Here is an 18,790-nt window from a genome sequence, read left to right as displayed (position 1 = left end):
GCTACACCAAAACTTTGCTGAGCTTTATTATCTATTCCAATATCAAATTGTCATTCTTGAAATAAGATCATACACGCATGGAACAAAAAAAACGAAATATGTCACTTTTTTCACCACAATTTAAAACCCAATTTTAAGCAGTAATTGCGCAATTTTTGATTTTTTGTGAGTCAATTCTGAACCAAAGTTCACTGCTCGACTCTACCAATATTATTATAATGAAACAAATGGATTTTTTTAAATGGATAAAAATGTATGTCATGACCCAAATAATTTGGGATTTTTAAAAATAATATTTTTAGAATTTAGAATAAAAATATATGTGGCCTTAATGTTGTTTTTATGTAATTATATATTTTATATTATATATTATTATATTAAATATTTTTTTCTGTAATTGGAATATTTCAATTATTTTATTAACTTAAAAATAACATTTTCTCCCCCCAAAATATCCATAAAAACTAAAATAAATAATATTCGCAATTAATATTCTATATATATATATATATATATATATATATATATATATATTTTTTTTTTTTTTTTTTTTTTTTTTAAGCATTACCTTTAACAAAAAAATAGAATTTTCATGTCGTCTTGATCCAAATAATACAGGAGGGAAAGAAACAGTATTCGCAAAAAGTGTTCTTTATTGTAGCATCAATATAATCTTAGAATTTATTACAATTTTATAGTAATACATTTATTTTAAAAAAAAAAAAAAAACTTGTAACTTGTCATTGTCGTAAAAGTCATTTTAACTTTAATCAGAGCGCGAGCATCACGAAGGAAAAGAAAACACGCGCAAAACTCGTGAGAGCTGGAGTTTTAATTCTTCATTTACAATTGTACAAAATCCCCCCAGAACGTGGGCAGCAACACGCACCAAAGCTCCATGTGTCAACGTAACTTGTGGTCTCCTCTGCTCGGCTACTGGTCCCTGCAGAAGACGTACTCGGTGTAGCTGGTCCAGACCTTGTCCTCGCCGGGGTCGTTGCTGGTGTAGGCGCAGGTGCCGGTGGAGCTGCAGGCCGCCATGTGGAAGCCCACCTCGGTCAGCCGGTCGAACGCCTGCTCCAGGAAGTTGTACTTGAGGTAATACCGGGACGTGTACCTCTCCGGGGGTCGGTCCGGATCCCGGCTTTCGTTCAAGGAGTCTCCGAAGACCTCCTTGGCCAGAGAGGTCTTCCCGCAGACGGTGATGCGCGCCACTCTCCGGAACTTGGCGTCGCTCTGGATGTCTCTGCCGATGGTGTAGGAGCCCCGGTAGCCGATGGTGATGTAGCCTGACTTCCTGCAGTCCAGAGAGGGCGAGCGCAGGGACGCCGCGCCGCCGCCGCCGCCGCCGCACTGCTGCGCGCTCTCCTCCGGGTCGCTGTGGACCGTGTCCTCGCTGATGGAGTTGCTCATGTGAGCGGGACCCAGGCGCCTGGCGAGCTCCCGCAGCTGGAAGAAGTCCGCCTCCCGCTGCAGCCGACTCTTCTCTGGGAAGTAGTCCGGCAGCACCAGGGTCAGGTCCCGCAGGTAGTCGAGGATGTAGCGGAAGAGGAAGCCGTCTCTGTCCAGGAAGAAGCGGCCCTTGCTGTCGCGGGGCAGCTCTTTAGGGGACTTCCTGCTGAACATGCTCCACAGCAGCGAGTCCGGGACGGCGACGAGCGTCTTGTGTCGGGTCACGTACACCTGTCCGCCCACGTTCAGCTCGAGGATCTCGGCGAAACCCGAGTCTCCGCAGTCGCGCTCCGGCTCCGCCAGCGCCATGACGAGGATCAGGGGCCGCACTGAGGGAGCGCGCGGGTGCCGGGGTTTATGAGGAGAGGAGGCGGAGGAGGAGGAGGGGGAAGAGGAGGAGGGTCACCTGGTGTCTGCCACAGACACCGCGCACGCGAGCGCGTTTGAAAATGTAAACAAACGGCCGAAGGAGCAACAGCGCCGCTCACAGGATGTGGCTGGTAAACGCAAGTGCCACTTCAGAAGGTCACCTCAGGTCAAACGTCAGTAAACGCAGCGTTCAAAATGACCGCACAGCTGCTTATTGTTGCAGTAATGTGACTCACGCCTCTATATGAACCTTTGATTAGGTTAAAAGTAGATTTATTTATTAACATTAAATGAAGTAATAAATAATGCAAGAAATGAAGTGGTGAATGTTCAGAAGTGGAGAAACAGCGACACCCGCAGGAACTTTGATTCAAGTAGTTGTACTCACCAAGCGCCGAACCCGGGGAAATGCAGGGGCGGAGAACAGCACTATATGTGCGGGAATGTCACCAAACATCTGTGGTTTCATTGCTGAAGCTCGACCCTGATGCTCTGCCACTGACTTCCAATATTGTTATTTGTAGAAACCATTTATTTTAAATGCTTTTTCTGTCATTGTATGATTTAAATATGAATTTAATTCCTGTCCAGTATTCAGAGTGTGGACATTCCAAACAGGAAGAATCCATCAATGTTCTCAACAGAAGCAGACTGGTGGTCATAATGTTATGGCAGTATATACAAAAAAAAGCAGTCTGTTTCCAGAAATGTGTTTGCTGCTGTTTCTGAACTTTTGCAGTGCAAAAGTGACTTTCTGTGCTATAAACCTTTGGCTTTGATGTGTTAGTAATGAAGTCATGTGTCAATGTTAATCCCACAGCGCCACCTATCGAGTTCTGACACTGCTTTCCAAGCTCCATCAGCCTCTAGCGTTCACTGACGCTGAAATAATCTCGGGCCGTGTCTCAGTCCGTGGAGGGTTGGACTTGGCCCACGAGCCTCACGTTTGAAATGCAGCGGCAGGGGGTCACGTGGGACCCTCATTATAGTTTGGTGGCTCCCAGTGTCGGAGCTGGGGCCCATGTTGACGATCACGGCAGCACAACTGGAGGCTGTTCACCTCGAAATCTCTGAGCATGGAGGCAAGTGAGTCAAGGGCTTCAAACTAACTGTAAGGAAAACACTGAGTCGGCACATCGTCGTGGAGCAGAGAGGAGCGTGTCACCCCCCTCAGACACTTCCCCAACACTGGTGAGGTCACACGCTTACATCACTCCCGGCCCCTTGATTCCTCTGCTGGAGATTTTCACTTCTTTCTCAAACATCCCCGGTGTTTCCACACGTTTACGGGAATATTCCCTCGATCACAAGTCCAGCTGGGGTTTTTTTCCTGCCACTTTACCTGCAGAAAACACCATTGTTCCACGAGGAACTGGTGAAAAAGTGGGAGGCAGTGTGGAGCTGGGGGCTCCAGTTCCCTGACAGTGTGGCGGTCGATTCATTCATTATTCATCTGATCGAGTTCTCACTGCAGTCAAGTTCCGGATCCGTTTATTTTAAGTCACACGACCTTCACAGTCGTCAACAGCAGCTGAAATATACATTTCAAAAAGTTGAGTTGTTAAGTGTTACTTAATTTAAAAAATGAAACTTATGTCAAATTTGTATCTTAAAATGAGATACTAGTAAAAGTTTTAAAATAGAAATTTAATAAAATATGCAATAAAATGTACAATAAAAATAAAAATACATTTAAAAAATGTGCTCTGACGTCATCACTTATGTACATAATTTACCAATGTAAATATTAACTTTTAAAGAAATATAGCAGTTCAAATATTATACATTTAAGTTAGTAATATAATTATAGATACTAATTTTTTAAAAGTATTTTTCAAATCATCATGTTTTTTTAAAACAAGAATAAACATGAAATAAATAATAAAACAGCCAACAAAGAATTCATTAAAATAAAATGGAAAAAAATAAATAATAATAAAATTACAATTTCTAGAGTTGCTCCCAGTTTTATAGAAAATATAGTGAAGTATTACAATGTTAAAACTAAAGTATTAAAGGTGAACTAAGAGTGTAGAATAGGAGAGTAACATTTATGTGGAGCCCGTCAGTGAAATGAAGTCATGCTGTCTCAGCTGGAGAGACACCGATAGTGAGTGATGTGGGCTCCTCAGTTTCTTATGTTCAGTGATCGGACTTCACTTCACAGCACATTTTTCTTATTAACATGATGCAAACATTTGTTTTTGTTTTTTATTCTGAAGAACTCCATTGTCCTGTGATCATTGTTTCCAGTGTTCAGCTTCAGATTTATCATTGTTTTGATGGGCTTGAATAATGTGGAGAAACACGGGTGAAATCTGGGCTTCAGCTGACAAGTGAACATGGACCGCGGACACACGAGGAATCAGCAGCACGATTGTGAAAGTCGCACTTCTCCTCATGCTCATGTCACTTTGGAAATTCTGCACAGGCCTGAGGTGCCGTATAAAAGCCAGGCTTCCAGAGAGGCAGCAGAGCGTCCACGATGCTGCGCAAGGTGACTGTCTGCCTCTGAGGTTTCAGGCTCCAGCCGCCGCACCGGCTCCTAAACTGCCGTCTGATCCTGCTTCCAGGGAATCACAGAGAGCTTCGGAGCGGCCGTCCATGCCTTCAGCCCGGGTCAGCTGACCGAGCGGGTGATAGACCGCAGCAAGAGGATGATGCTGGACACGCTGGGGGTCGGGCTGCTGGGGTCCACCACGGCGGTCTTCAACACGGCTCTCCAGTACAGCCAGGTAGAGCTGCGGACACACATCTGCCTCCTGTCCTGGACACTCCGGTTTCCTCCCACAGACCAAAAAACATAACTCTTTTCTGCTGAAAAAACAAGTTCTCCCTCAAATATTTGTAGTTTGGAGCAGTTGGTGAGTCTGAGAGTGACACTATTTAAAAGATAGAGAAGAACAAATGTTTCATATATGATTTAACAAAGTAGTGATTTCATCATTGGAGCTCACGTCCCACTTTAGTTTTTCTTCTGCTCAACGGACAACACAAACCCCCCGTAACACAACACCCCCGGACAAACGGCAGCATGTCTGCTTGGTCTGCCGGGATCACGACAGAGTTGCTGAAGTTCAGAGGCCCATATGAATCGTGTGTTTTTGTCTGGAGTTGTTGCCAGGAGTGTTGTGATCACCAGAGCCGCGACTCTAAACTCTGTCCAGAGCTTCCAGTCTCGAGAGAAGAGCAGCGTGTGGGGGAGAGAGGCCTTCATCCCGCCGCACTTCGCTGCTTTTGTCAACGCCATCGGGGTGAGTTCTCTGGCCGTCTCCCACGTCACCTGCCTCTCACACGTCCATGACGGCAGGTTCACTCCATGGACTTCGATGACACGTGGCACCCGGCGACTCACCCGTCGGGAGCCGTCCTGCCGGCACTGCTGGCCCTGGCCGAGACCCTCCCCAGACAGCCATCCGGTCTGGACCTGCTGCTGGCCTTCAACGTGGGGATTGAGGTGCAGGGGCGGCTCATGAGGTTCTCCCAGGAGGCCTACGACATCCCACGGAGGTGCGTTCCACGTCAACAATAAGATTAGCAGGTGTCAAACCCCTGGCCCTGGGGCCAAGACCGGCCTGCCGAGTCTCTTTATGCGGCCCGCTAGCTGGTTTATCAACACAGCGAGCTCCACTAGAGAACACTGGAGTTTAAGCGAAGGGGCCGGCACTTGTTTCACAACAACGCACTCTGGCGCCCTCCGCTTTCACATCCTCATTGGTCAGTTTCACTTACGATCACAGGAATGTACGAGATGTGTCTAGAGAAGATGCTTCTCCTTTTACAAGCCCGTTTGATCACTTTTAGCTAACAACGGCAGTTGGTGGTCACGACATCAAACAAGTGAGGCTAAACCCGTGACCACCCATCTTTTATCAGACTCCCTTCCTTCTGCATCACTCATTTTTGTCACGAATACAGCTGTTTCGTTATGGGAACACTGGGAAGCACACTGCCATCTAGCGCTGGGAAAATGATGGTCCAGGCCATGCTCAGCCCCCGGGCCTTGAGTTTGATCCCAGGTTGACCTGTTCTAAAAATCTTGTCTACGTTTCAGGTTCCACCCTCCGAGCGTGGTCGGCGTGATGGGCAGCGCCGCAGCCTCAGCCAAGCTCCTCGGCCTGGGTCCGGCCCAGTGCAGCCACGCCCTGGCGGTGGCGGCCTCGTCCGCTGGAGCCCCTTTAGCTAACGCCGCCACACAAACCAAACCGCTGCACATCGGCAACGCGGCCCGCAGGGGACTAGAAGCAGCTCAGCTGGCTCAGATGGGCCTGCAGGGAAATCCCGCCATCCTGGAAACGGACGGAGGATTTGGCGTTTACTACAAAGAATTCCGCCCGTCAGAGGTCCCGGCACCCGGCAGCGGCGGGTTCAGGTGGATCCTGGAAGACCAGGACGTCGCCATCAAGCGCATACCGGCTCACTTGGGGATGCACTGGGTGGTGGATGCCGCTTTGGCTGCCCGGGCTAAACTGGAGAGCACGGTCGGTGGCTTCGACGTGAACCGCATTAGGAGCGTCACACTCCGCGTCCCGGCCTCCAAGTACATCAACAACCCTTTCCCCGTCACAGAGCACCAAGCCAGACACTCCTTTCAGTTCAACGCCTGCTCAGCGCTGCTGGACCGAAACGTGCAAGTGGCTTCCTTCCAAGCTCCTCAGCTCGAGCGTCCGGCTCTGAGAGAGCTGCTCTCCAAGGTGAAGGTGGAGACGCCCACAGACAACATTCCCAACTTCGAGAAGATGTACTGCGAGGTCCAGCTGGAAGTGGACCAGGGCCCAACGGTCGCCGCCAGGTGCAACACCTTCTACGGCCACTGGAGGAAGCCGCTGCGCCAGAAGGACCTGCTGGAGAAGTTCATCTCCAACGCCTCCAGGGTCCTGTGCATGGAGGGAGTGGAGGGCGTCATCGACGTCATCGGGAACATCGAGGAGGAAAAGGACTGCGCCGTGCTGGGATCCTATCTCAGAATGACGAGCCAACACCGCGAGAAGATGATCAGCCAGGTTTATATTTAGGAAGCTCTGCCAGCAGGTGCTGCTTCCTGACATGTCTGTGTATATAAGGAAGTAAATTATTTGGTTTTGTTTTTAAGTTTATGGTTGTGAATAAACTTGTTTGACTTTAAATGAACGTGGCTGTCGACGGTTGTCCTCCAGAAAAGTCAGAGCTGAGTCACTCGGGAGCAACTCGGAGTAGAACTGCAGCTGAAGCCTGTTGAACTGGCTCCGGGATCTTGTCCGCACTCGCCAGGGAGGAGGCCCTGGGGCAGACCCAGGATAAGTGGACGAGAACTGCTTCATCAGGAATCGGATTTAGTCGTGATGTGTTTGCTGTGTCAACCCTTCGGTGCGTGTACTGAGTCATCTGGCAGCGAGTATATGAACAGCACACCGAGAAACGCTCCAATGACATGGCTGAAGATGGTGGAAGCCTCGAACTGGCCGTACGGTTTGGTAATATTACGATCTTATCTCTGCCAACAAGGTAAGTACTATGTATTACAGATATAGCGGGGAATATTCTGTCAAAGAAGTAGTGTCACTCCAAAAACAGTTGAAAAAAAAAATCAATTTTTGAATAAAAATAATTGAAATAAAATGTTGCAGTGTGTGGGTACATCTCATCTATGTCTTCTCAAACACCATTATAGCATTTATCTCCATCAATGTCTTATATTGTTGATGACAATCCTACTGAAAGCTTTGGGTAACAGAAGTTCATGCTTGCAGAATCTTATATTCAATGTCCAGAGTCGACTCATGAGTCGAACCAATTCTTCTAAATGCCTCAGCGCTTCAAGAAGCTTCATCTCACCATCACTAGCACTGTTGCAGTGCATTATGGAAATTGTCGGGTGAATTGTGAATTTTCATTCAGTCGTCCTCAGAGGCCAGAAGAGGCTCGCAGAGCTGCAGACGCACCGTCTCATAACTCCAGATGAGAAAACGCACTTCAAGAGAAGGTTATGAATAGTAGCATTGCTAACACCGTACCAGAGGCAGTGTGATCGTCCACATCAGTGAGTCTGTTCGCAAAATATCCCCCAAAAAGATGAATAGATTTCAATGGAATTTCCAGGACATGATGACAGTGGACTGTCCCAGATCCCCATCACTTTCTCTGCTCTGCTGCCACCTGCTGTCCCAATACCCTCATTGCGATCAGTGAAATTTTAAATGAAACTTTTTTTTTTTATTGTAAAGATGAAATAATTATAGCTACACTTGAAATTAGGTCCAACAGCCCAATGACTCACTGAAAGCAATACTTGTACGTCTAAACTGACAAAAACTCTCAGACTGCATATTTGATTGAGTATCTATCCTGGTAGATTGGTTTAATGATGTCACAACCAAACGTGAATTCTGGAGATGCTTTCAGACTAAAGTGCTACTTTGTTGCAGTTTGACTCCATCAGCGTGCTACGCCAGCTTGAGCACGTCCTGCACCATCACGCCAATCCCGTCATAGACCTGGTGGATTGGTGCTTGGCACATGAAGGCGCAGGTGGTCACCAGCTTGTTCTTGGCGTCCACGTGACTTTCGCCGACACTCTTACTCACGTGCTTGCAGCCCAGCTGGTTGATGGCTGCCGCCGTGCCGGTCGTGTCCGGGTACCTGCCGGAGGGAGGTCAAGTCCCGTGACGACCAAAGCGACTCGCCGTGATTCAACCACTCACTTGTCGTCGTTCTCCACGCCCACCGTGACCTCGCAGCCCGGGAACACTTTGGCAGCCAGGACAGGAGAAATGCAGCAGAGTCCGATGGGTTTGCCGGCGCCATGGAAGGCCTCCAGCGCTGTCTTGACCTGATGGTTGACCGTGCAGTCCTTCCCCTGCACCGCCCACGTGCACAGGTTCTTCGCAGCCCCGAAACCACCTGTTAAAGCGCCACGTTACTCACTCCTGATGCACACGCACACTAACAACAAAGCAAACCTGGCAATATGATGGCGTCATGGTCGCTGGCATTGAGTTGAGCCAAGTCCTGGATGTCTCCGCGAGCCAACCGTGCACTCTCCACCAGCACGTTGCGCTTCTCCTCAGTGGGCTGCCCCTTGCTGTGGTCCACCACGTGCATCTGCTCCACGTTCGGTGCAAACATTTTCACCTGCCAGCACAGTGAGACAGTGCGATCATACGAGTTTCACTGCTCAATAACAGTGCTTGTAGACTTAAGATTCATATCTATTCACTAGTAGCCAAGTAAACAAGGAGTCTACTACATGTTTACGTTTGAATTGAGGGAGTTTTTCTGGATTTTTATGGCGCAAAATGAAGTTTATCGCGCAATATTTACAATACAATTTACACATTTACTATAACAATAACATGTAGTTCCCGCCACTTTTTAATGGTCTGCCAATATTTTCAATTTATTACGAGTGAATCACAATGCCATTCGCGTGTCAGCACAGTTCGGAACAGCAGGGTGAACTTGGGTCCGCCGTTCTGCGTCACTCACACTCGCGCCGCCTCTGCTCAAGTGGACCAGAACCGCCGAGGCTTCGTGAATCTCGCTGCCGTCGTAGACGCCGCAGCCGGACAGCACCACGGCCACACGCTTGCTCATGTTGGCGGAGTAGCAGCTCGTCTGCACGGTCGCGACGGCGCCGACTTTCAGCAAGCTGCGACCGCACTGGTGCAGGAGAGGAAGCAGCATGGCGGCTGTCAGTCAGTCAGCCACTTCTTCGCTTACTGGAGACGGAGACGCCGCCACTGACACCTGCCGACGAAATGTTATTACTGCACCACACATATGCGCAAATATGATCCGTTCTTTAGATTTGATTACGACACATTATTTAAATGTATTGGAGGAATTATATTTTATTATTATATAATAAAAGAGACATCATGACAAAAAAATCGTGTATTTATCTCAGGAGGAGATGTAGTAGTAGTAGTCGTAGTATTACTATGAGCTGTAGTGGTAGTAGTAGTAGTATTACTAGGAGATGTAGAAGTAGTAGTAGTAGTACTAGGAGGTGTAGTAGTATAGTGGTAGTAGTATTACCAAGAGATGTAGTAGTACTCGTAGTAGTAGTAGTAGGAGATGTAGAAGTAGTAGTAGTAATAGTAGTAGTCGTAGTAGTAGTGGTAGTATTACTCGGAGATGTAGTAATAGGTACTTCATCAACCCTGCAATCTGCAAGACAAAGTGCACATTTACTGTGATATAAAAATAAATATATGTTTTGTCAATATTAATAATTTTATCATTATGCATTTAAGGATGAACATCGATTAATTGAAAATAAATTTGTACTTAACTTTGCAACTGCAGTTCTTTCCTAAAACTACTTTTTTTTAAGAAAATTTAGCTATTTTAAGAGACAATTTTCACAACAGTCTCATCGTTGAAAACCACGGTGATTCTTTTTAGGAAATGATTCTTCTTTCATTTATTTTTTTTTTTATTTGCTCCAAACATAAAGACGTTTACGTTTCGTTCATTTTGGTTTTTACTGGCCTCGTCACATGACTCCATGACGCCGTCAACAACACCACGTGACCCGCACAGCGGAAGCGCTCTGGTCGGGGGCAGCAGCTTCTGGACGCGGGTGCTGCAGAGGCACCCGAAATGACTCGCCGCGGGTCCGTCGTCACGCTGCTCGTGTCTCTGCTGCTCTGCGTGTTTGCTCGCGAGCCGCGGAAGCAGTGGCCTGTTCCCTACAGGTGAGGCAGCGATACTTGGAGTCACGTGACGCCATCGATGCTCTTCCTGCTTCTGACTCTCCGTTTTAAAGGTCGTACAAAACTACTGTGTCGTTAAACTTGAGGAGAAATGTTGACCTGAACAACCTGTAAACTCAGCCTCGCTGCTGATGCGTTCAAGTGTCGTTGGAAACTTTAATGAACAACGTTGCGTTTTCAATCATCTGACACAAAAGTGACGTCGCAACTGCCGAAAACTTTTAAAGTTGAAAATCGCCACTCTGAATGTTTCAAGCAGTTGCTTTTATTTATCTATTTTTAGTATTTCGTTGTGTTGAGTATTAAAATGAATCGGTTTGAGGGGGAAAGTTTGCAATTAATAATTGGTTGTTGAAAATCCTTATTTTCCTGACGCGCAGGCGCTTTGACCACCGCCCAGATGTGGACTCCTACTGTGAAGCGCTGTACCCTTTTTGCCCCACTGGGGACCGCGATGGTCGGATTCCCCGACTGAGGGACAGCGACGTGGTGTCAGTATATCGACTGCAAACTCCCGTGTGGGAATTCAAGTATGGAGACGTGCTGGGGAAGATGGTGAGGAGCTCAGAACCATGAGCCACAGAAGAAGGTGCCTGTGTGCCGTGCGTGGCCTCATGACCTCTTGTCGCCGGCAGCACATCATGCACGACGCCGTGGGCTTCAGCAGCTCGGAGATGGAGACGAACTTCACCATGGAGTGGTACGAGCTCTTTCAGCTGGGCAACTGCACGTTCCCTCACCTGCGTCCGCTCGTCAGCGCCCCCTTCTGGTGCAACCAGGGAGCCGCCTGCTTCTTCCAAGGCATCGACGACCTGCACTGGTCCCAGAACGGAACCCTGGAGAAAGTGGGAGAAATCACCGGTAAGAACCGGCCGGAGAGTTCGGGCGTGACCACAGAATTCACCTTCCATCTTCTCTCCCTCCAGGGTCTCAGTTCAACGACCTGGCCCAGTGGGTCCAGGATGACAACCGGACCGGGATCTACTACGAGACCTGGACGGTGCGTTCTGACCCGAGTCCCAACGCCACCGTCTGGTTCGAGTCCTACGACTGCTCCCAGTTCGTCCACCGCACCTACAGGAAGTTGAGGGAGCTGGGAGCCAAGCTGCACAGCAGGTCGCAGACCAACTACACCAAGATCTACCTGTACAGCGGAGAGCCCATCTACCTGGGAAATGAGAGCGCCATTTTCGGGCAGCCGGCGTTGAGCAACCTGGCGCTGGACATTCGTAAATTCTACTACACTTTCAGGCCTCATCAGTCGGTGGTGGACCTGCTGGTCAGCCTGCTGGAGGCCTTCACAGAGGTGGTGTTGGACAAGAGCTTCTATCTCTACTACAACTTTGAGTACTGGCGCCTGCCGATGAAGCCTCCATACATGAGGATCACGTACGAGGAGGTGCCACTGCCCACGTGATGGATCCGCTGCTACAGAGATCTCACTTTTTTTCCAATAGTTTTAACCACAAAATGTGTCATTAAATTCTGTTTTTTTCTGATTTTGTATCACCGATTCACCTCTGTTTTGAACATGGGAGGAAAACAGAGTTCCCATAGGAACAAGCACAATAACAAATAGACGCTTGGAAAAAAAACAAGCCAGGTACATTCACAAATGTTTATTACCAGCAGAAGATCACAAGTCCAAAGCCTTTTTCGTTGAAGACAGATGATCGGGGAAAGCAGAGCTATTTCTTTTCCGCACGGCCGCGAAGACAATGTTGTCATCGTGTCAAATGATTAGATGATTGTGAACGAACGAGCTTGAAAAAGAGCTGCTGACAGAAAGCAACTGACGTAAGCAGGAACTAAAGTGTCTCCCGGTGAATTCCACCAACCATCGAAGAGTTGAGGAAAAGCACGAGCCGATATGTGGCGTGACCCGAGAACCTTTTATATTTCATTTTGCTGAATAAATAAAGCAGTGAAAGGAATGGCTTCATGACAATCACACGCCCTTTTTTAACATCAACTATTTTTATCACTTATTGTATTTGAACCCAATTTAAATATTGGAAAAAACAAAAACAAAGATGGAACCTGAGACTCAGCCAGCAAGCGTCAACGAGTCTCCCCTGTTCTCTCACAAGAGCTCGGCCACTGGAGGATGCTGATCATCCGTGGTGAAGGTTTGGAGCCACATGATCCTTGTTTGGTTCACTGAAAACACAGAAAGTACGTTGTGGTCGTGCAGCGTACAGGATGGAGGTGCCGTGCCACCATCGACCTTCTCTGGCTTCCTGATGCTGCCATTCCATTCATGGTCAGAAGTGGAGCCTCTGAAGACTCATCTCTCTTTTGTTGTGCAAAATGGCCACTGAAGGAATCTGAATCTCCGGTTATAAGATTCGTCAGATTATGATGAATTCATCCAAGATAATGAATCGATGCATATACCACAGACTCATCGCATAAAAACAAAACTGTCTTTCACAGGGACCATTTTTCAGTCAACTACTCCCAGTGCACCTCATTATATGACATGATGTCACAACCAAAACATCCATTATGAAGGAAAATTTAAGTTTAAAAAAACCTTGGATGCAACCAATCTAAGCCAAATATTAAAATGCAATTATTCGTGATTTATTAATTTAAAAACCTCTGATAAATCACACTCAATTAATGGAGTCCCGCCCCTAGTTTTTAGTAAAGCACCAGTTGCATTCCAAGCCATGTCTGCCCCCTGCTGAGCGCAGAAGTCCAGATTTTCTCACATGAATTTAACTGCATATAACGCAACACCAGTTTTCAAAAGTCCGTCTTTCTTCCGTCAAATTACCACGTCACATATCTTGGTGAAACGTCCGGGAACAAAGGTAAGAGTCCAGCTTCTGACACAAATGGAATGCAGCAGCAGGAACCCCAGGCTGAAGTCAGAAACACTGACACCGAAGTGGCGTGATCCAAGAAAATCATCCCTGCTGATTCGTCTTAACCGTGAAGCGCAGACACGACCACACCAATAAACCAATAAATAACAGCTCTTTTCATGTAGCGGCTAACAAAAAGACCCATCTAGTGGAGGAGAACTCTGGTTGAGAAAGAGACGCGAGGTTAAGAAACTTCAACAACCCTGACAGCGGGCGCAATACAGAAATTAAGTACATTTCTATTCATAATAAACACACAGCGTTTTTATATACAGATTCATCTAACTTCCTTCTTAAAGGAAAAACACCATTTGTTTCACTCATCTGACTTGCCAAACTCTCTTTTCTCGTCTGGAATGAACAGAGGCGTTGGACAGGAGTAACTTTGAAGTGAGAAACCGCCGCTCCCAGAACCTTCCGCACGGGAGGGCGGCACCGTTTGAAACTGCTTGGCAGAGGTTTGTGGTCTGGACAGGCAAATGGCAGGAGATTTAAATGAAACATTAGAGAAATATTCCGCGCACCTGAAGAAGCGAGCAGCGTAAAGCAGTGGGCCGCCATGATGGCGCTTACACACACACACTCGGACATTGTTGAAGCTGGGGTGCAGCTCTATGTACACTGTTCTGGGGTCAGTGTCAGTGATCAAATCTGGCGGGGTTTTTTTGGCCACGTTCACATTACCAAGCGATTGAATTCTACTGGATCAGCCTTCACACAGAGGGGAATATAAATCAAAGGGAAATAGTGTCAAACGCTCACATTCCTCCTCATGCTTGAAGCTTACTGAACCAACACTTAAAAACCAAACAAAATTCAGTGAAATGTGCCTCACCAAAAACTGCCATCAAATGGAACAAAAACATGAACATGTCTGTGCTCACCATGTGAAGCAGGGTCTTCAAACATTCATGAAAATGATTGTTGGTCACCAAACCACTGAAGAGATTTAAGGCACAGCCAAAGCAAAGAAAAGGAAGTGACTTATGTTAGTGTCTCATCTCAGCGCGTGGGCTTGGTGACCACACCTATGCTCTTCACTAAAGTCCTGTGTAATGTGAGCGTGGCCGCCGCCGTTTGTTCTGAAAAGCATTTGGTTTTTCATGTAAGGTGCTTCAGGAAATTAGGTCTGTACAGAAATAGTATTAATAAATGTGGATAAAGCCGATTCATCTGTGGAAAAAAAATATAACTCTCAATAAACCCATGACGTCACTCAAGACTGTACACCTTCACGTCACAAATAAAGAGACATATATACACGCTTCCTCCTCGTGGTCTGGCTCACTTCTCCTCCCCACACACAACCGACAACAAGAGGATGCAAACTTGTGGAAATGAATTTTTCCATTTCAAATCCACGCTTGGCTTCAACTCCTGTGCCATGCTTTTCTCTATTTACAAATAAAAATAAGGGGACTATCTCAGGACACTTCTCTGTGGCTTCCCCTGATCTCCAGTAGCTGAGCTGCGATGTAAAGAGCGAGTAGTGTAACAACATGCATCTGCGCAGTCGTCCCCGAAATCCACACGTGAACCGCCACTACCTGACCCTGCGACTGCACCTCTAGGTATAAAAAGTGGATGCTGCGTTGTGTGCGATCTTCTATGTGTCGAGAACCCAGAGTTCTACTGTCAAGTTTAGGCAAAGCAGGTTTTTAGAGTCTGTTAAGCTGATAAAAGAGGCAGGTTGTTTTTGTTTTTTGTTTCGTGACTTCCCATAGTCAGTTGCAAAAATCGCCGCCGGTACCAAAGACTGCCGAGCTTCAGAACACGGAGGCTGCTTCTCCTTTTCAAACTTCACATGACGGACCCTTTTTACCAAGTCGGCATCATGTCCGGAAACCAGACGCGGCCGAGGTGCTTGGAAACTTCCCAGTGGATCTCATCGAGGGAGTACTTGTGATCAGGAATCAGTACCTCCTCCATGATGGACAGCTGCGAGAGTCGCCTCCCACACATCTTGACAAACTCCACAAAGGCGCTGCAGGACACCTCACACTCGCCCAGGCCGATGGCCGACAGCTGCGTGCAGTGTTTGGCGATGCGGATCAGCTCTTCATCCAAGGGACGCAGGCCGTTGGCGCACACCACCAGCTCCACCAGACGGGGGCAGTGCAGGCCCACCCGGCCCAGGACCTCCTTGCTGACGGAGCGGCCGAAGTAAAGGTGCGTGACAGGGATCTCGTCGTTAAAGAAGGGGCCGAACTCGTCCTCGTAGAGGAAGAAGTACATGACCAGGTTGAACTTGGGCGAGTGCTTGACCATGGCGTCCCAACTGCTCTTCTTGATGGTGTGGAAGTGCTGGCCCGGATTCTCGCTCACCACGTCAATGCGCAAGTGTTCCAGGTGGACGTGTTTCTCTGAGGAGAGGGCCAGCAGCAGCTCGTCGCTGAGGAGGTGGTAGTTCAGCGCCAACTCTCGCAGCCCGTGACACTGGTCGGCTACGCAGAGAATCCCTGCAGACGCACAAAAGGCTCATCACTCCCAGCTCTCAAATAAAGGCTCGAAAACATAGAAGCAAAGGCAGACGACTGCGCACCTGCTGGGGAGACGTGAGGGCAGCTGCTCATCTTCAGCAGTTTCAAGGTGTCACTGTTGTTAGCGACCAGCACCTTCAGAGACGGATCATCCACTGGCGTGTCGTCGATCTTCAGGGACGACAGCGACTTGGAGTTGACAAACACCACGGTCAGGGCGGAGATGAAGTGAGACTGAAGAGAGAAGACACGGTCAGTCTTGTATTTGACTTCTTTAGTCAGCTATGTGGAAGGTAAAGTGACACCATGTGGTCATTTTATCTCACAGCCTGAAAGATCTCTGTAGTTTACAACCTGCTCACCAAAGTCCTCTGTATTTTAGAACTCAGTAATGTCTGACAGCTGTGTCACATAAGACGACTGTTGCCCACAAATCTGAATAGTAAAGCAGTGAGGAGCCAAAGCACGGGGCTCACATGAAACCTAAAGAACAGACAGGGGGCTCACATGGATGTCAAGCATACCTTTGGGACTTCCATGAAACTGGGCCGTGCTGTGGAAATGAGCCCCAGGGTCTTCAGGGAGCAATTGACCAACTGTGATAGAATGTCACACGCTGCCTCCGCCGACTCCGTACTGCTGTCCACCTGTAAAAATATTCCAGCCATGCAGTCAGACCATTAAAGCTCGGCGATAATGACGTGTGCAGGGGGTCTGCAGTACCTTGAAGCTGACATACTGCAGGTGGTTGGAGTGCCTCTTAATGATCTGCTTTATCAGGTCTGGATGTGTGGCTTTCAGGTAAGAGCTGGCTGGTTGGTTCAGCTCAAACTCAAAGCACCTCCAAAGCTCTGGCATGTGGAAAGCCTGGTTCCAGCCTCGGCACACCTGAGAGGCATAGGCTCGGTCCAGCAGTGGAAGGTACTGAAATATATGAAGGAGCAGTTCCTGGGGGAGGCACGCCCATTTGAAGTCGAGCGTGTCGCCGGTCGCCCCCGCTGCGCTCCCCGTGTCACTGAGCTGCTTGCACACCTTCTTCCGAGCTTCAGGTGGGCTCTTACTTGGGGAGCCACCACTGTCCTCCTCAGCTCCTTTCATTCGTTTCATCTTGAAAGACATGCGAAAGAGAATGTCAGGGTGATGGACATTTTGAGTCATTCCATCCAGCAAACATTTTTAACCCCAATAGTGCAGCATTAAATGACATTTGTTCAAAATAAGAGTTGAAAACTTGTAAAAAAAAAAATGTTAAAAATAATCAACCATTTTAGGGAAATAGTGTGGCTTTCCCAGGGCAACTGAGAGACATCATTTCACCAGCCTATCCTGGGTCTGCCCCAAGAAACATGCTCAGAACGCCTCAAGGGTCTGGGGGGGATCCTCACATGATGATGCAACTTGCTTCTCTCAGTGAAAAGGGAGTGAGATTATACAGTATTTTGAGCTCAGGGGAAAGTGCTAACTCAATTATTTGATGACTAATATGTGAATATTTTTTTTCCCACAAACAATCGTGAGTGACAGAAAAATCCATGAGTCACAGCGACTCAGCGAATAACAATCACAGATAAGATGTATGACTCAACAGAATAGCAACAATTACAATCTGATCAATGAGAATTCTATTGTCTAGTCAATTAATCAAAAATATATATACTGTACTTATACTGTATACTCTGTACTTTCAAGTGCGCAACTGCTGACTTAAATTTAGTGCATAGTCAATCAATAAAAATGCCGCATTTTCAAGTGCGTACCTCCCGACTTCACAGGCTGTTTTCCTTCATTCCCTCAGCATTTGTGCGACGCATTACTTTTGTCACGTTACTTGAGGCGACAGAAACAAGTTAAAATTGCGAGTAAAATTCTGAATTGATTATTAGTGTTTCACAAGTGATCAAGCCTACTTTGAGCTTCTCCTGAAGATTCTCACGGCAAGGATTTACTCATTGACAAAACAAAACTGTGAGCGCCATCCTGTTCTATCAATCATTACCTACAGGGTCAGGAAGATTATCATTTTTAAAAAATGGAGCGCTTTGGCTCAGCTCACTATTCACAACAGAGTGGTCACGAAAGAAGAAACAGCACAGAACAAGTCCCCAGGATACTAGACTTCTCTCTCAGTCAAATATGTTGTGATTGAGTGCCATCGTTTCGGACTCAAGGGACCTTGATAAACCGTTCCAGTAGGAATCGAAAGTCCACGAGCCAACAGAACCACATCATGTCCAAAGGCAGTGATGAGATACTGAGGTCACCAAACCGAAGACCCTCTCCCCCGTGGCTCGATCCAATTTGCCTAGCTACATGTAAATAACACACAATCTAACCAGTGCGTTCATGCAAGTTACGCGCCGTAAATTTCATTCAGGCGTTACTACACCAATATGCTAAGAGTCGCGTAGCTTAGCATCGGTTAGCTTTTAGCCGCGTAGTAGAGCAAAGTGCGTCACATGGTCCAATTCAGGGCACGCAGGTGTATTTTTCTGGTGCTTCCAAGGACACTTCAGAATAAAGACGTGCTTGCGCGTGTGGGTTTGAGGCCAGCTGCAGGCTCCACCGGCAGACTTACCTTGTTTACACCCGGCTAGCTCACTAGCAGGAAAATCCGACAACCGACTCGACACCTCAACCCGGGCCCGCGCTGGAATAACTCATCCGCACGCACGGAACACGCATCGGAGCGCGCTACCGGGTCTTTTCAAACCGAAGCGTGATCGACGGCGATGTTTACAGCGAAGAATCGTTCACTTGACGCTTCTCAGATCGGTTGACCTAATTCCCCCCCGGAGCTTGAAATGGCGAAGTGTTGTTGTTGTGGAGCGCGGTGCATTATGGGATCGGCAATGCGAAATGGCTGTTGATATAGAGATACAACACTCCCAATAAATTCGGGGATCGCAAATGACTTAAAGCG

General features: G+C 47.6%; 5 protein-coding genes across 5 annotated transcripts; 2 read left to right on the top strand and 3 right to left on the bottom strand.

Annotated features, from left to right (window-relative positions):
* Positions 1-635: 635 nt before the first annotated feature.
* Positions 636-1,770, bottom strand: LOC128766018 (BTB/POZ domain-containing protein KCTD12-like). The gene has a single exon (XM_053877347.1). The coding sequence runs from the start codon at positions 1,759-1,761 to the stop codon at positions 934-936; it is 828 nt and encodes a 275-aa protein (XP_053733322.1). The 5' UTR covers positions 1,762-1,770; the 3' UTR covers positions 636-933.
* A 2,536-nt stretch (positions 1,771-4,306) lies between these two features.
* acod1 (aconitate decarboxylase 1) lies at positions 4,307-6,836 on the top strand. Its single transcript, XM_053876782.1, has 5 exons — positions 4,307-4,318; positions 4,395-4,556; positions 4,989-5,075; positions 5,132-5,331; positions 5,876-6,836. Exons 1-5 carry the CDS (start codon positions 4,307-4,309, stop codon positions 6,834-6,836), a joined length of 1,422 nt encoding a protein of 473 aa, XP_053732757.1.
* Positions 6,837-8,127: 1,291 nt separating this feature from the next.
* On the bottom strand, positions 8,128-9,501 carry zgc:162944 (uncharacterized protein LOC569993 homolog). The gene is made up of 4 exons (XM_053877156.1): positions 9,286-9,501; positions 8,760-8,931; positions 8,502-8,700; positions 8,128-8,439 (listed from the first exon to the last, which is right to left on the bottom strand). Exons 1-4 carry the CDS (start codon positions 9,481-9,483, stop codon positions 8,244-8,246), a joined length of 765 nt encoding a protein of 254 aa, XP_053733131.1. The 5' UTR covers positions 9,484-9,501; the 3' UTR covers positions 8,128-8,243.
* Positions 9,502-10,355: 854 nt separating this feature from the next.
* On the top strand, positions 10,356-12,549 carry cln5 (CLN5 intracellular trafficking protein). Its single transcript, XM_053877615.1, has 4 exons — positions 10,356-10,499; positions 10,898-11,072; positions 11,153-11,378; positions 11,444-12,549. Exons 1-4 carry the CDS (start codon positions 10,405-10,407, stop codon positions 11,932-11,934), a joined length of 987 nt encoding a protein of 328 aa, XP_053733590.1. The 5' UTR covers positions 10,356-10,404; the 3' UTR covers positions 11,935-12,549.
* fbxl3a (F-box and leucine-rich repeat protein 3a) lies at positions 12,122-18,693 on the bottom strand. The gene is made up of 5 exons (XM_053877614.1): positions 18,446-18,693; positions 16,594-16,977; positions 16,395-16,517; positions 15,933-16,104; positions 12,122-15,849 (listed from the first exon to the last, which is right to left on the bottom strand). Exons 2-5 carry the CDS (start codon positions 16,975-16,977, stop codon positions 15,209-15,211), a joined length of 1,320 nt encoding a protein of 439 aa, XP_053733589.1. The 5' UTR covers positions 18,446-18,693; the 3' UTR covers positions 12,122-15,208.
* Positions 18,694-18,790: the final 97 nt, after the last annotated feature.

The sequence above is a fragment of the Synchiropus splendidus genome, chromosome 10 (genome assembly GCF_027744825.2).
Source record: "Synchiropus splendidus isolate RoL2022-P1 chromosome 10, RoL_Sspl_1.0, whole genome shotgun sequence".
NCBI lineage: Eukaryota > Metazoa > Chordata > Actinopteri > Syngnathiformes > Callionymidae > Synchiropus > Synchiropus splendidus.
The sequence above is the reverse complement of the archived record's forward strand: the minus strand, read 5'-3'. Positions and strand labels throughout refer to the sequence as shown.